The sequence below is a fragment of the Apodemus sylvaticus genome, chromosome X, assembly GCF_947179515.1.
Source record: "Apodemus sylvaticus chromosome X, mApoSyl1.1, whole genome shotgun sequence".
NCBI lineage: Eukaryota > Metazoa > Chordata > Mammalia > Rodentia > Muridae > Apodemus > Apodemus sylvaticus.
Genome location: NC_067495.1, coordinates 56,174,791 through 56,192,496, shown reverse-complemented (window position 1 = coordinate 56,192,496; position 17,706 = coordinate 56,174,791). Strand labels below are relative to the sequence as shown.

Sequence of the window (17,706 nt, the reverse complement as noted above, 5' to 3'; positions counted from 1 at the left end):
CTCGCCTTCCCTTCACAGAGGCTGCCTCTGCCAATAAAACCTCTCACATGGAAAAAAAAGAATGTTGGACATTGTTTCAACTGTTTTTAAAATCAACTGAGATGATAGTAAAGTTTTATTTCCTTTATGTATTGACAGTAAACATTTCTCTCTTTCTCTCTTTCTTTCTTTCCTTTCTTTGTTTTCTTTCTTTTTTCCTTTCTTTCTTTCTTTCTTTCTTTCTTTCTTTCTTTCTTTCTTTCTTTCTTTCTTTCTTTCTTTCTTTCTTTCTTTCTTTCTTTCTTTCTTTCTTTTTTCCCCTAAGACAGGGTTTCTCTGTATAGCCCTGGCTGTCCTGAAATTCATTCTGTATACCAGGCTAGACTTGAACTCAAAGATCCAACTGCTTCTGCCTCCCAAGTGCTGGGATTAAAGGCATGTGCTACCGCTGCCCTGTCATTTCTCTTTTTCTAACTTCTCAGTCCTTTCTTTACTATGATCCTCTCTTGCCTTCCCATGATTTTTAACCTCTTTTATCAGTCAGGAATCAGATGTTTTCTTTCAGATTCCTGAAGACTTAAGAGAGTACTGTTTGTCCCTAACTTGCCATCTTGCAATTCAATCGGATTTATGTGTCTTTAAAAATAATAAAGGTGAAACTTAATCCAGTTAGCCATTTAGAATCATGTTCAGGCATAGTTTAAGCAATTACTCTAATTACTACCATTATCTTCTTTGTAGTGATGAAGAAGTTCATACAGAGAGATTAAGAATGCCCTTAAGCCACACAGTTACTATGTAAGTAGTAAATTCATGGTTAAAACCCAACTCTAGACCTATGTTTTACCACTACGTCCACATGACCTCTTCATTTGCAATGGAGGCAAAAACGATCCCTATAGGAGTTACAGTGCTAATATTATGATGACCATTATAGTCATGAGAACATAAATTATAGAGGAACTAACTCAAAAGACAGGAAAATGGCAGAAGAATGATGAGGTACAATGAAAAGCTATCAGTTTTCATAGCTTATCACTGTATTTCAGGGAATAATTTGAAATGAGGCTGGATAGGTTGACAAAGGTGTGTGAAGTGGGCTAAATAAAGCATTTGATATGTAACTTGAACAAAAGAAAAAGCCACTAAGGAGGCTGAGGCAGGAGGATTCCAAATTCAAATCTAACTCCGTCTCAAAATTAAAACATAAAAAGAATGCTGGGGGTGTAGTACAGTAATGGAGCAATAGCATGTACAAAGCTGTCTATCAACCCTCGGTACTTAGAAGAAGAAAATAAAGCAAAGAGTGGAGAACTTATTAACTGGTTTAGAATAGATCATGTTTGTTGTTTGCCCTCTCCCATCTCAGACAGTTTCTCTATGTAACAGTACTGGCTTCCTGGAACTAGCTTTGTAGACCAGACTGGCCTAAAAGAGACCCATCTGCCTCTGCCCTTATGCCTCTCTGACCCCTTTTCTCTGCCTGTGCCTCTGCCTCATTGCCTCTCTGTCTTTCAGCCTCTCTGCCTCTCTGCCTCTCTACCTCTGTGTCTGCGTCTGACTCCGCCAAGTGCTGAGATTAAAGGCATGCACCACCAAGCCTGATTATATTTGTATTTTTATGTGAACATTTTAGGAAACTAGTTAGGAGGTAGCTATAACCGTTGAGGATAGACAGTCGCGGCCTAGATAACGTAGTAGAATGGGTATAAAATTCTAAGGAAGATAGATTGTCTGGTAGAGTATCTAGGGTATAAAATTTGACTTGATCAAATACAATGGGAGTAGTAAGAGATAGGAGACTAAGATATGCCATGGGGATTTAGTTTGATAAATGATGAGGAACTAAGAAATGGATTAAGTCTCATGGTAGTAATGGTCCTAGAAATAAGTACCTGTAGAAACTCAATGGATACATACCTGGAACCGAAAAGAAACCTGTGGATGGAGTGGTGGTGTAATAGACTAGAGATCATTAGAATAAATATGAGGGTTAAAGCTATGGGACTGAAATGAAGAGGACAGAGGAGAACACGGAGGAGTATAAATATTCCAGTGAAGAACTGTAAGGAATAATATCGGCTCCTTAAGACACTGATGTGGTTTTAGATGATAGAACATTCAGCAAAGACAGATATTTTAGAAAAGGCTGCAAAGTGAGCAGAGGGTGGTAAAGTGCTTGCCTAGCATGCATGAAACACTGGGTTCAATGCCAATACCATGAAAGAGAAAAGGAAACAAGAAAGGAAGGAAGAAGGAAGGGGAAAAGAAAAGGGAAGGAAGGGAGGGGAACAGAAGGGAAGGAACGAAATGACGACAAAAAAGATTTTCAAAAATCCTGGTAGATTTCATTACAAAGATTATCTTTTTAAATGCTTTTCATGATTGAAGGTGGATGGAGCCACACTACACAGAGTAAAGAAGTATATAGGAGTTAGGTTTGTAAATAATAGATTTCTGTTTGGATATGTTTGATAAAGAAAAGTGATGGAGAAAAGGGTTTTAATTACTTAGTTGAAGGAGAGGACCTAGTGTAAAGAAGTTGAAAATGTTATACACTTTATCTTTGAAACTTTTATGTAGAGGTAGTTATCTTTATCTTAGCTGCCCCACAAAGCACGAGTTACTATTTCTGTCTTGTAGCTGAAAAAACTAAGTCACAATAGCGAAGAGAAGAGTCTTGATTGAAGTGCCTTGTTAGGAACTTGGAGAGCTGAGTTACAAACCTAGGTTGGATTGATTCCCATAATTCTATTTACATTGGACCCTAAAAATAAATATTCAGATCATATGCTGGCAAGTGAGGACAGGGCTAAAGTTGAGGGTGACCTCACCCATTTACCTCATGATATTCTTTTATTAAGATTTATTTATTTATTTATTTATTTATTTATTTATTTATTTATTTAATTTATTATATAAGTACACTGTAGTTGTCTTCAGACACACCAGAAGAGGGTGTCAGATCTCATTATGGATAGTTCTGAGCCACCATGTGGGTGCTGGGATTTGAACTCAAGACCTTCGGAAGAGTAGTCAGTGCTCTTAACCACTGAGCCATCTCTCCAGCCCCATAATATTCTTTAAAGAGGTATGTATGTACTTGAGGTTCCTCAAACAAAGAGGGGTAGTGTAGACAGTGAATTAATGGAGGTATGAGTCTCTGAGACCTAGGTTAAAAAATCTGGGAAAGTAGGGACATCTGAGCTCTGCAAACCCTGCCATCTCACCCTGGTAACTTTACAACTATGGTGAGAAAAATTCACTTAGAGAACTGAGAGAGGAACTGGAATGGTTAGGGTTTAAGCTGAATGATCATTGAGGTATAAAGATTATGGAAAGAAAAAGAGATGGGCCAAAGCTCTAGACTGTATTTTACAGAGAATGGAATAAGGTTTGAATCAAAATATGGAGTATCAGAAGGTTCTGAGGAGGTATTAGCAATGAAAGTCATTCTTGGTTTGAAATAGTGATGGGAGTGGGGGAGCTAGTCATTATTCGAGAGAACTTACTCTGGAGACCCATTGTTTCTGCCATAAATTTGCCTTCATTTTAATTCTATTCTTTGTGATGCCACCTCTTCATTTAATCATCCAAGAATACTCTTAGCATCAACTTGTTAGGTACCTCTCTTCCAGAACCCCATGGGGTCTTAGTTTGAAACAAGATTACAGAAAGCTCAAGAGAGTGATATTTAGTCATTGAAGTTTAAATTCATCTAAAACGTCAAGAAGTGGTGTTGTGAGTTTACCTCTGAGATTGTAACTAGAAAGCTCATGGATGACAGTTTGATACCACAAATTCTTGTTCCATTGACCTCCTAACTGTAAGGCCTAGGCTAACTCATTAATGTCACATTTAAAATTGAGGTAGATCTATCTCCAATTCTCTGTCTATGAGGTATGCCCTATTAGCAACTGTGGAAAGACCAGATGGATATAGGGTCCTTGCCATACATTTGATTCACTAATGGCACAAAGGTAAGTACGAATGTGTCTGTTTGTAAATGAAATCGAATTATGATCATTTGAAATCTCCAAGTACTCAAGGAAATCTTCCCAGGAATTTCAAGGGCAGGCAGAACAGTATATACTAAGTCTCCAAGCTACAAAATGACCTGACTCTTTTGACAGCCATCTTATGTCTTAACATAAAATTGAAGCTGGGATACAGGACACCCATGGATGAGTACCCTAATGGTGAAGGTCAGAGAGTAAACATAGAGTCTGGCATTGATAAGGATGCTTAGTCTCCCCCCACCTTTTTTGTTACCCTCAGATCTGGAATTTCCTCCTCCTTACAATGAGAATAGTGCTATTCCAATAAACCAGAATGAACCTCATGGATATCGCCAAGATCTTCTCTCTTCTGCAACCTGAAAAGGAGGAGGAGGACACCGACACAGGGGAAAAACAGGCTCTCAATCAAGCTGTATATGACAATGACTCCTGTACCCTGGACCACCTTCTACACCAGGAACGTTATAAACGGTTCATCAACAGCAGGAGTGGCTGGGGTATACCTGGAACACCCTTGCGTTTGGCAGCTTCTTATGGTCACTTAAATTGTGTGAAGGTCCTCCTGGAACACGGTGCTGATGTTGATAGCTTGGATGTCAAAGCACAAACACCACTTTTCACTGCTGTTAGTCATGGTCATCTGGAGTGTGTGAGAATGCTTTTAGAAGCTGGTGCCTGTCCTAGTGGTAGCATCTACAACAATTGCTCTCCTGTTCTCACTGCCTCCCGTGATGGGGCTTTTGCCATCTTACAGGAGCTCCTAGGGCATGGTGCAGAGGTTAATGTCAAGGCTAAACTACCAGTCTGGGCATCAAACATAGCTTCATGTTCTGGCCCCCTCTATTTGGCTGCAGTCTATGGGCACCTCGATTGTTTCCGCCTGCTTTTGCTCTATGGGGCAGATCCTGATTACAACTGCACTGACCAGGCCCTCTTAAGTCGTGTTCCACAGCCTCGCACACTCCTTGAAATCTGCCTTCATCATAATTGTGAGCCAGAGTACATCCAGCTTTTAATAGATTTTGGAGCTAACATCTACCGTCCATCTCTCCCCTTGGACCCAACTTCACAAGATGATAAAGGCACCAAATTGCTGCTACAAGCCCGAGGTGAGAGGTGATCAGGCATACCTCATAGGCTTCTTTATTGTAGGTCTGAGGGTTCCAAATCATCATCCAAGACCTTCCCTCTGGGTTGACCTATAAATTGCTCCATCAATCTCCTGGGGTTTCTGTGGAGAAAAGGTTAAAGATTACACAAGAGTGAAAGGGTTACTAAGATGAGGTGTGTAGAAAGCATTTATATAGTCTCTGGTCTTAGATCTGCAAACGACTGACACTGTTGATGCCCTGAGATTCTCTTCTATAGGCCTCAGTATATGTTACCGTGCATTGGGAGATGGTTGGGACAATTCATAGAAGGTAGAGAGCATTACTGTAATAACCATGGCAGAATAGATGTATACTTGAACAGAATAAGTACAGTGAGAATTGACGCCCATAATTTGTTTCTTATTGTTGCAGCTACTCCACGGTCACTTCTGTCCCAGGCCCGATTAGTTATCCGCAGATCCCTGTGCCGGGCCAACCAGCCACAAGCCATCGACCAGCTGGATATCCCCCCTGTGTTGATTAGCTACCTCAAGCACCAATGATAAGTTTTCAACATTCTCAGGAACCTAATGCATGATACCTCCAAAAATACACCTGGTAACCCAGGTTGCTTGAGAATAATATACCTCATAACTTTTCTGGTGTATTATTCTCCACAATAAAATCCTCAGCAAAGCAATTCCTGGTGGTGGTGGTGTCTTCTGTTTATATGTGGGAATGGGAGAGGACCACTAGGGAAAGGGTTTGATGAGCCATAGGGAAGGATGATCATAAGTCTGGTCCTGACAAACATAGGGATCTTGACTGCTTAAAAATGAAAAGAGAAAATGGACCAATTGTGGTACCTTCTCAACAAGGCTTCCAGTAAGAGTTTGCTGCCCTGGTTTAAGGGTTTTGGAAAAAAACATAAGAATGTGAATGAATCTAAGTGGGCTTCTGAAAGTGGCTTTTCTAGGATCTCCTTACTCTAGCCCATGCTGACTATCCTCAAAGCTGGAGCTTTTGGGGAATTAGAAGTCAATGTCAGTGACTCCATCTGGTTTAGGGTCTAGGAAAGTGTACCCATTTGAATAGGACACAACCAGAGTGGCCTCTTTTAAGCATGTGAGACATGTTCTGGTTGACCCATGAAAAAACATATGGACACTGGGTATTTCAAAAGCCTTTGAAACTGAGACTATTATGGGTGCATATCAAATTTAGGGCAATGAAGAGGGGCTGAAATAGGCCTGTTTAGTACATGAGGTGACTGAGACACTAGCAAAACTGAGTGTGTCTATGTTTAGGGTAAGGCAGCTCTCCAGCCTGCTGCTGTGTGTTCTTTTTTCTATTCCCATTGTGTATGAAAAGTTGAAGGCTCAATGTCCCAATGTAGGGGAATGCCAGGGTGGGGAGGTGGGAGTGGTTGGGTGGGTGGGGGAGCACCCTCATAGAAACAGAGGGAGGGGGGATGGGATAGGGAGGGGAAACTGGGAAAGGGGATAACATTTGAAATGTACATAAATAAAACATCCAATAATAATAATAATAATAATAATAAAACAACCAAGAGAAAAGTTTAGTGCCCTAGTCTTTTCCTCTCCCCAGATCTCACTAGTCTCTTGTAGACAACAGGTCAAGGGTTGGATTAGATCATCTCAAATTCTAAAGACTCTTCCGAGAGTATCTTCCCTATGAGGTGTGACAAGTAAGATGAGACAACATTACTAAATATAATCTCCCCTTGGCATTTTGTTTGTCACTGACGCTCAGTGAGAAGAATCTAGTACTGCCATTCCTTCAGCTGCTTCTGCAAACTTTCAAAGGTGAAGTCTTAAGTACTTTATACTTTAGGGGAGCTCTAGATGCCTCCCTCTTTGGGAAAACAAACAAACAAACAAACAAAGAAACAAACAAACAAACAAACACTATCTATCATCCAGCTTATAGCCTGCTTACTAGCTCCTTGATAACCTGTTCAATTAGGAGAATTCCTTTGTTTATTATAAAAGCAGTGCATGATAGTCTAACAGTGGGATCTGGTTCAGTCACCACCCCCTCCAGTGCTCTGGCTTGTAGTTAAACTGCTTCAATGGTACTACTTTGTTTTAGAACCATTTACCTCACTTAAAAATTAGTTATTTTTTCTAGTCAGAATTGCCATCTTTTCTAGAAATTACATTCCTAGAACTTTATGACTTAGCCCCAAATGGTCTCTCTATTCTGGGCTAAAGTACTGTATTTCAGAAATCAAATGACCCCTGGTTTCTTCTCCATCCCCCTTCCTTTGACTTATTTATTTTCTGTCCATTTTTTCTCTTTATTTACATTTTTCAACCTTAAGTTTATTTTTATCTTTATGTAAAAACATAAAAACGGACATGTGTATGAAGTGTATGATACATTTATACATGGTCTGATGTTTAAATCAGGCTAAGAGTATTAGTTCCTTAAATATTTATAATTTTGTGGCAAAATTTTCCATTTGTCTAGCTTTTTGAAATGTTTATATAGTTCAAAAATACTATGTATCATTAATATGAATTAGAAAAGCAGAACCTCTTGGCCATTTGATAACTAATATTACAGTTTTGTTTTTAACTTCTATGAGATATCAACTTATTTTTATAATCCACATATAAGTTAGACCATTGAGTGCTTCCTTTCTATGTCTGAGTTATTTCTCTTAATATAATGAGTACTGATTGTTACCAGAGGCTGAGGGCATGGAAAGAAATAGAATGGGGAATTACTGATCAAAGGAATGTAATTTTCATTGAGACCTAGACAGGAGACTTTGCTATTTGCTTTATACAACTGTGACTATAGGCAATAATTCTGCAGTATATTTTTCAAAATAAAATTAAAATTTACATGTCAAGCCATAAAATGATAGGAAAATGAGATGATGAATATATTAATCATCTTGATGTAATCATACTATATTTAATGAAAATATTACATTCTCAGTTGTATATAAAATTATAATTTATCAATCAAGTATAATTTTTTTAAGAGTTACTTTCACTCAAATACTTTTTATATGCTGTGGAATGTGCTCAAATAATCATTTTGTATAGATTAACTCATTTGATTTAACAGTCTTATCATATTTATAGCCATTTTATTGATTAGAAAACTGAGATCCATTGTTGCTAAGTGATTCAAAGAAAGGAATAGGCCCTCACAAAGCTACTGAATGGGGTGAATGTAGCTAGATAACATACTACTTGGATCTTTATTAACTAGCCATTTTCTAAAATAGTAATGTCTGACCCTGTGTAGTATTATCAAGATTTCTTAAAATCCCCCCAACCTACTGATTTTCTTCTCACTATCAAATTTGAACTATAGTATCTCCTACTTTCTAGAGCAGATAGGTATGAAATCTTTAACTTTTGTGTCAACGTACTACTGAATCCTCCTAGTCTTCCTTTTAACCAAGACTAACTCATCTTTAGGTACTGTGGATTCCATGTATCACTAGCCACACACACTCTAAACAGATTTACCTGCTCTCTTTTTTATTTTAAATCACACATATTTGATTTATTTGTTGAGTGTATACCATAGCACATATGTGGAAATGAGAGGATAATTTTGTGGAGTCATCTCTCCTTACACCTTTAAGTAAGTTGTAGGAATGAAATGTGGGTATTTAGGCTTAGAGGCAAGCACCTTTACCTACTGAGACAGATTCTTTTTCTTACAATTAATTGATCTTTTTCTCTCAGCATACAAATTCACATTCTTTGAACATGTAAAAACAAACCTGCACTCCATGGCCTTCGCCAGTAACCATCTTTGGTAACCAAACTTCAACACAAACTATTTTTCTGGACCCATCCTGGTAGGTGTATATCCTACTTCTGCTTCCAGCTAGTGTTGCACATATCCCCAGTAAAATAAGTTCGTACCCAAGGGTCTATTTTCTGCTTTTATCTCAGAGTCTTGTGGGTACTGTTTCTCTCACAATCTTTGTCTAAGATGTCATCACAGTGTTGAGCTACCTCTGTTTTCAGAACACATGTAGAATCCAAATCCTTCTCAGCACATCACTGCCTTTCACCTGCATCAGTAATAAAGCCTCCTTCCTAATCCCCTCACTTCTTGTCTTGCTGCAACTCCTCCCTAGACATTTCACTAAATATCAAACCTCCACAGATCTAGGTTCAGTGAGTTCAAAAGTATTTCACACAACCCACAACACCATGCTTCACCTGTCCCTATATCTTCTTTGGCCCTCTCTTCTCCTTTTGTCTTTCTGTTCCAGCTGCACTAGCTATCTTCTCATTTCTCTAATATCCTATCTAGTGTAACTGATCGCATTACAAAGAGCTGGATTGCTGTAAGGCTTTTTTTTTTTATTATCATCCTTCTTCAAGATATCCTTATGTTTTGCTCTCTCAATTTTTATAGTCTTTACTCAGATGCCACTTTCTTGAGATATGACTCAAACTTCTTGATTACAACAGCACCTCTTAGGGTTAGGGAGATGACTAATCTTAGTACATATGGCTCTTTCAGAGGACCAAGTTTTATATAGAACCCAAGTTTGGTACCCAGCACTCACATCAAGTGGCTCACAACTTCCTATACTTCTGGCTCCAGGAAGACCCAACACAATGTAATGTTCTCTCAGTGATAAACTCTGCAAAATGTTTTGTAAGAGGAATATGGAAGAGTTTGGAACTGTGGGCTACAGACGTCCAAGAACATTAGAAAAAGAGCTTAATGATAAATTCTGGTAGGAATTTGAAAAAAAAACAGAATACTAATGCAAATGTGGATTGGCTGATGGAGAAAAGAAACTTGGCTACAAACTATTTGTGATATATTCTGGCAAAGAATTGATCATGTTTTGCCCATGTCCTAAAATCTTCAGGTTGAATGTAAGAGTAATGGATTAAATTGTTTGCAGAAAAAAAAAATGCAGCAAAGCGTTCATCCTCATTGCTCTTCGCCAGACAGCAGATTTACAGTGCAAGAGAACAAAAAGTGGAGCCAACGGATATGAAAAATGTGCAGCTGGCAAGGAAAGGAGTGCTAGAAAGGAGTGTGAGCTCTTTCAAAGGCACGGACAGACTAGCTGCAGAGAGAGATGAAGAGGTAGTAACTGTTAAAGTGATTAGTGCAAATGAAGACAAACTATTCACTCTGCACTAAGGCAATAAGAACAATATCCTACACATTTGAAAGCTCCAGGGCTATGATAGTTATTCTTCATTGCCAACCTGACTGGTTTTGGGATTATCCAAGAGACAAACCTCTAGACAATTATTTTCCAAGCTTCAGTCATGAAGGCCCACATAGGCCTCTGCATCTGCAGCCAAAAGATGGTAGACTATTATAACTCATGCTAAAAATAGAAATTGTCATCATTATCCACATATTGCTCATTTTGCACACGCGAGGAATGAAAGAGTCATAGGGTCATAGAGGATTACACCAAGGTTCAAAAAGTTGCTAAGGCCAGCAAAGATATTTCAGAGTCAAATTCCCTCCTTAGAGGCCTTTGTATGGATGCCAGCAAGACGACTCCATGGGTAAAAGGAGCTTGACACACAAGCCTGGCAACCTAATTTTAATCTCCAAATCCACACAAAGGTGGAAAGAGAAAACTGACTCTACAAAACTATCCTTTGACAGCCACAATTTGTGCCATGGTATACACTTCATCCCTACAATAACAATAAATAATGAAAAAATACAAAAAAATAGGCTATTGTCTGAAGCTGTGAAGGTGAAGTCTAAGTTGCAATAACCAAGATGTTGAGGTGCCAACAATATGGAATGTCTACCAAGGAAAACTGCAGGCACTCAATGGAATCTGCCTAAACAAGACCCTGTAATCCATGGTAGGTGGCAGAGCTGTGCATAGAAAGCTGCTTGGAGTACAAATGATGTCATTATAAAGCCCAGACATGGGTATAAAATGGCAGAGTTTGGTATTTGTGCTGCAGGGTTTCTGTCTTGCTTTGCGTCTTTCTTTTTTCTTTCTTTCTTCCTTTCTTTCTTTCTTTCTTTCTTTCTTTCTTTCTTTCTTTCTTTCTTTCTTTCTTTCCTTTTCTTCCTTCATTCCTTCCTTTCTTTCTTTCTGTCTTTCTTTCTTCCTGTCTTTCTCTTTCTTTCTCTCTTTTCTTTCTTTCTCTCTTTTATTTCTCTCTCTTTCTTTCTCTCTTTTCCTTCTTTCTTTCTGCCTATCTATCTATCTATCTATCTATCTATCTATCTATCTATCTATCTATCTATCTATCTATGTATCTATCTATGACAGGTTCTGTGTAAGCCTGGCAGGCCTTGAACTCACTAAGATCAGTCTGTCTCTGCCTTCTGAGATCTGGGACTGAAGTTCCCAGCTGGTCCAATATTTCCTTAACATAATCCACACCTCTGTTAAAGAATGGGTAACATTTTCTTTGCTATGCATGTTAAAAGTTATGTAATTGTTTATAATATCTCATAATTATTTACAATATCTCATAAGAGACTAAATTTTGAACAGCATTGGGGCAGTTCAGACTCTGAGGTCTTAACAAAATTGAGCTGAATGCACTTTATATTGTCAGATGTCCACTAGCTTTTGGGTTTAATGCAGAAGTTATAGTTTGAGTATGAAATGTCCCTAAAGTGTTTAAGTACTTGCTCCCCAATTTGTGACACTGTTTTGGGAGGATATAGGACCTTTAGAAAGTGGAGCCTAGCTAAAGGAGTTGGATAGCTTGGAGCAAGCACTGAGGTTAGCCTGACTCAATTTCTAGGGCAAACATTCTCCTTGGTCAGCACTATATAACTAACATCTGCCAATATGGCCATGAGTTACTCTTGTTGACATGTCTTCTTCCATATGATGAACTATACCCTCTCAAACTAGGAGACAAAATAAAACCTTCCTTTTTAAGTTATTTCTATTACAGCGAACAGAAAAATAACTAATAAGTATGATATCTTTATTAATATAGAAGAGGAAATTAAGACTCAAGATGATTAACCTTCCCAGGTAGATTGTACTGGCCATAAGGGATAGAGTAGTGACTTAGTCAGTAGTTACTATTGCTATAATGAAAAACTATGACCAAAACCAACTTAGGGAGGAAAGAATTTGGTATATGCTTCCACATCACTCACTGTTCATTGTTTAAGGAGGTTGGTACAGGAATAGGAACGTAAGCTGCACAGGAAACTTGAGGCAGGAGCTGATACAGAGGAGCCATGGAGGGTGCTGCTTACTGGCTTGCTTCCCATGGCTTCCTCAATCTGCTTTCATATAGAACCCAGAACACCTGCCCAGGGATGGCACTGCCCACAATGGGGTGGGCCTCCCCATCAGTCACTAATTAAGAAAATGTCCTACATCATATCTTATAGAGGCATTTTCTTGATGTTCCCTCCTCTCAGATCATTCTTATCTGTGTCAAGTTGGCATAAAATTAGCCAGTACAACTAACCCCTTGTCAACTTGACACAAACATATCACTATTAAGCCATAAACTTTTCTTTCTTGTTTATCCTCAAGATCACACTTTAATATCACACATTGTAACATAAACATTCCAAATTTTAAAATTCCTACAGTCCGTAAACGTCAAATACTTAAAAATTCCATCTCTTTACAATACGCAGTCTCTTTTAAAATCCAAAGTCTATAAAATTCTGAAATTGTTTTAAAAGTTAAAAGACTTTTGACTGTGAGGTCTTGTAAAATCAAGAATGAGTTAACTGTCTTCAAGAGGGAAGAGCCAGGGCGTAGCCACAATCTGAACAAAACCAAACCAAACTCCAACTGTGTAAATAATTTAGTTTCCAATGACTAGGATCCACTAATGATGTTTTGAGCTCCTTGAAGAGGGCTTGGGTCGCTTCTCTGCCTTGGCCCTTGCAATACACACAGATTGTCTTCTCAGCTCCAGCCAGCTCCATTTCATGCCTGCTGATGTTCTTGGTGGTCAACCCATGGTACTCACTACTGCAAAATGCTGGTATCTCTTGCTGCAACTAGGTTACACTTTTAACAAGAGTCTATCCTGGGCTCTCTTCAGAGACTCTAACACTGCCTCACAGGGCCAACCCTCGGCTTCTCTCTATGACCACTTCCTGACTTAAAAACCAGTACCAGTTGTGTGACTCTTACATTACCAAGTTCAGCTGCCAGCACAAGGTACAACCTTGCTATCCTCTGGAACACAGCTTGTTTGTGCTGATCATGAGGAATCAATTCCCAGAATATTTTACTGGTCTTTACTTCCTTTTTTCTTTCTCTCTCTCTCTCTTTTTTTTTTTTTTTTGATATTTTATTTATTTACATTTCAAATGTTAACCCCTTTCCTGATTCCTCCCCCAGAGACACCCTATCCCATTAAGCTCCTCCTGCATCTTTGAGGGTGTGCCCCCACCCACTCCTGCCTCCCCCCCCCCACATTCACCTACACTGGAGCATCAAGCCTTCACGGGACAAGGGCCTCTTCTCCCATTGATGCCTGACAAGGCAAGCTGGTCCAACCACTCTGGAAATCAGTTTGGCAGTTCCTCAGAAAATTGGAAATAGCATTACCTGAGGACCCAGCTATACAACTCCTGGGCATATACCCAAAAGATGCTCCAACATGTAATAAGGACACATGTTCCACTATGTTCATAGCAGCCATATTTATAGTAGCCAGAAGTTGAAAAGAACCCAGATGGCCTTCAACAGAGGAATGGATACAGAATTTGTGGTATACACACACACATACACACACACACACACACAAGGGAGCACTACTCAGCTATTAAAAACAGTGAATTCATGAAATTCTTAGGCAAATGGGTGGAACTGGAAAATATCATCCTGAGTGAGGTAACCCAATTACAAAAGAACACACATGCTATGCACTCACTGATAAGTGGATAATTAGCCCAGAAGCTCCGAAGACCCAAAATACAATTCACAGACCACATGAAGCTCAAGAAGAAGGGAGACCAAAGTGTGGGTGCTTCAGTCCTTCTTAGAAAGGGGAGCAAAATACTCATGGGAGCAAATACAGAGACTAAGTGTGGAGCAGAGACTGAAGGAAAGGCCATCCAGAGACTGTCCCACCTGGGGATCCATCCCATATACAGTCACCAAACCCAGACACTATTGTGGATACTGGGAAGTGCTTGCTGACAGGAGCCCAGCTCCAGCTGAGCAGCATCAATTGTCCCAGTAAAAGAAAGGTTTTACTTCAGTGGCGCTTGTAATCATGGATGTTTCTTCAGCCCCAGCTGACCAGAACCATCAATTCTTACTCCAAACCATGCAATAACCCTGAAAGAGTCTTTAAGTGACTCTTAAACTTCCCTCTGGAACTTCAGAAGCCAGGACTCTATTTTCTGCTTTTCTAACATTCTTATCTTCCAAGCTCCCACTGCTCACCAAGGTTTAAATACTCAGTGGCTTTTCTGGCCCAAAATTCCAAGTTTCTTTCATAATCCTCCCCTAATCATGGGGAGTCTGTCTCCAAATATGGTCAAGTCTGTCACAACAATACAATCCTAGTACCAATTTCTGTCTTAGTTAGGGTTTTTATTCCTGTGATGAAACACTATGACCAAAAGCAAGTTGGGAGGAAAGAGTTTATTTGGCTTACACTTCCACATCTCTGTTCAACACTGAAGGAAGTCAGGACAAGAACTCAAACAGGGCAGGAACCTGGAGGCAGGAGCTGATGCAGAGGCCATGAGGGAGGGGAGGGATGTGAGGGTTCTGCTTACTGCCTTGCTCAGACTGCTTTCTTACAGAACCCAGGACCGCCAGCCCAGGGATGGCACTACCCACAATTGGCTGTGCCCTCTGCCACCAATCATTAATTAAGAAAATACCCTAAAGAGTTGCCTATAGTCAAATATTATGAGGGCATTTTTTTATTTGAGGTTTCCTCCCTTCAGCTATCTCTATCCTGTGTCAAGTTGCATGAAGCCAGCCAACAGAAGCTGGCATGCCAGCCCAGGGAATCTGCTGCACTTTCTTTACTGCTTACAGGGAAATGATGGAATTAGCTAAGTGGGCACGAGTATGCCCAGTTAGTCATGCTTTTTTGGCTCCAGTCTATCTTTTCTAGTTTAATTTTAAGCTTCTTTTCTCCCTCTCCACTATTACAAATACAAATGTAGCCAATCAGAATTTCAGCTCTTGCCCAACGCAGCACACCAGCTCACAGCACTGGACATTTTTCCCTTTGGGTAGGAATCCTTCCTGTACTTTTGTGACCTGACTTCATTACCAAAGTTGTCCTCTACTGAACTTTTCCCCCCTAATGCTCCTTACCAATTTGTAAAGAAAAAAATCATCCCATTTGTATTGCTCCAAAGCACCATTGCCTGATAACTGATCTTTAGCTTTCTGCTCTACTCAGAATCTCATCCTCAGGTCCCCAAAGATTTCTATGAAAACCTCTAATATAGATTGCCAGGCCCTGGATGGAAGCGGTATCGATGGAATGTAAACTAGTGGGCACTGTAATCATGCGTGATGTCAAATTGTTTATGGACTTGCCATCACACAACTCACAGTTGTCTTCATAGGCCTCTCTCATCGGGTTCCCTTCAGAAAAGAACAGGCTTCCCAGGCCTATTAACAGACCCTGGCATAAGTTTTTCAATGGAGCCGGAAAATAATGTGTTACAAAGTGAAGGTCTTCATTGTACAGGCAAAGAAACTTAAAACAAGAAAGAAATTCCGCTTCCCACTATCAATTCCTGGCCTGCTTAAAAGATCTGTCACCATTCAGTCAGCATGTGAGATGGGGGCTTTAGAAGACCCCTTTGAGAGGAGGTAATTTATATTCATACTTCAGTTTTTAAAATTCTTTAGGCAGGATCCATATACCATTGAGGAAGTAGACCATCTCTTTTCATGGTCCTTCTTGGTAGCATGTATGCAGTAACATATCTGTATTCTCTTCTTAAGACCTGGGACTTTCTTGGTCACAAACAAGAGTCCAATTTGAAAACTTTAGCATTTCAAAGAGTGCTTTTAGGCCTTTTCTTTTTCTCGTTTTTTTTTTTTTCTTTTGTTTTGTTTCTTTTGGTCTCAGCCTAGGGCCTATCACTCCCAAAGGTGTGTCGAGTACATCCAGATTGTCATTTCCCTTCCGTTCCCTCCTCCTAATCTCCACCCTACCACACCTCCCCTCTTCCCCACACCCACTCCTGCTCTAGTTCTCTTCAGAAAAGATCAGGCCTCCCAGACCTATCTTTTTGATACTGTGTAATAAAATATAACAAAGGTGGTGTGTTTCAAAATGGAGAAAGGGGTCATGCCGGACTATCTCCTGCCACCAGAGCAGCAAAGTAGTGCCCAGGGCTTTCTCAAGCCTACAATAGGGCTGGTTTGCACATGTTCCCACAGCCAGGACTATCTTCTGTGTTTTGTTTCCCTGGACTCCTGGATAGATTTTAAAACTGTCTTTCCCAAATAATAATCTTGGTCTAATTCAAAAAGCAAGGATCTGTGTGAAATATGAACAAGTTTCAAATGACAGAGACACAGGTTAGCAGAGTATGACAGAGGTGCTAAAAAAGAAAATAAGGCATGCCGGGCCCAATAAATGAGAATCGAGGCTTTGCAAAGGAAATGTTATAGTCCAGCCATTCAAACCAGACTAGGGGGAACCATTTATACAGAGAAGTTATATACTGAGTTAGCCGCAGGTTGTTTATTGAGACCCAGGACTAGGACTCTGATTCTGATTCATATTGCTAATTTTTGCTGAAGACATCTAGAATGTCATTGAAGGTCACAGAATCTTATAGAAAGGATTGGGTTGAACTGATAGAGCTTATTCCCTCTTCTGGAAAATAGAATAGTTGGCTCAGAAGGGAGACCAGGTTGGCCAAGGTCTCATAGCAAGTCTGAGGCAAGAAAGGAAAGAGGCCAGCTCTTAACAGCCAGGTCAGTTCCTTAGCTGCACACAGGCAGCAGTCCCAGGCTCACCAGTTCAGCATTGTGTCTTTACAAGGTAGACAAGATCCAACAGGGCAACAGTCGACTCTTTGGGGGTGAGAGTGGGGACTGTCATTGTGCTCTAATCCTTTCCTGCTCCTCACCCCCAATCCACTTCTCTCCCCCCTTTTATACATTGACAGAGTTTTCAAGCTGGGATTTCTATGCATTCCAGGGCTGGTTATACAAGCAGATTCTTTGTTGCTCCAGCTCACCTGGCACTGGCAGTTACTAATGCCACTTAATGTCTTTAGGCTAGTTAGAGGCCTAAGCTCAGCTGGCCCTTTGCCACATTCCAGACACAGTAGCCTGCAAGGCTGGTCTGACAGGCCTCCTCACTGTTCCTCGGTATGACCTCTGGTTAGGGATCAGACAAAACTTCTTTCCCTATCTAGAAAAGGGATCTGTACAGACCAGACTCACAATTGATGAAGTGTGTTCTAGAGATCTTGAGAATCATTCCATGTTCGTTGGAAGATATGGAATTTGGGTGAGAGGCAAACTATTGAAACAGTATACTATAAAAACAGTTATTTTCCGAGGGAAGAAAAAAGTAAGGTACCCCGAAAGGTAAGCATAGGTCTATATTCCAAATATGTTCCAGTCACTGGCAGTCCAAGTAACTTAGGTGAAGCTGCTTCCTTTTCCTGGGCAG

General features: G+C 40.0%; 1 protein-coding gene across 1 annotated transcript; it reads left to right on the top strand.

Annotated features, from left to right (window-relative positions):
* The first annotated feature begins 4,281 nt into the window (after positions 1-4,281).
* Asb12 (ankyrin repeat and SOCS box containing 12) lies at positions 4,282-5,652 on the top strand. Its single transcript, XM_052170136.1, is given in 2 exon segments — positions 4,282-5,107; positions 5,522-5,652. Coding segments are annotated over 2 exon segments (957 nt in total).
* The last annotated feature ends 12,054 nt before the right edge of the window (positions 5,653-17,706 follow it).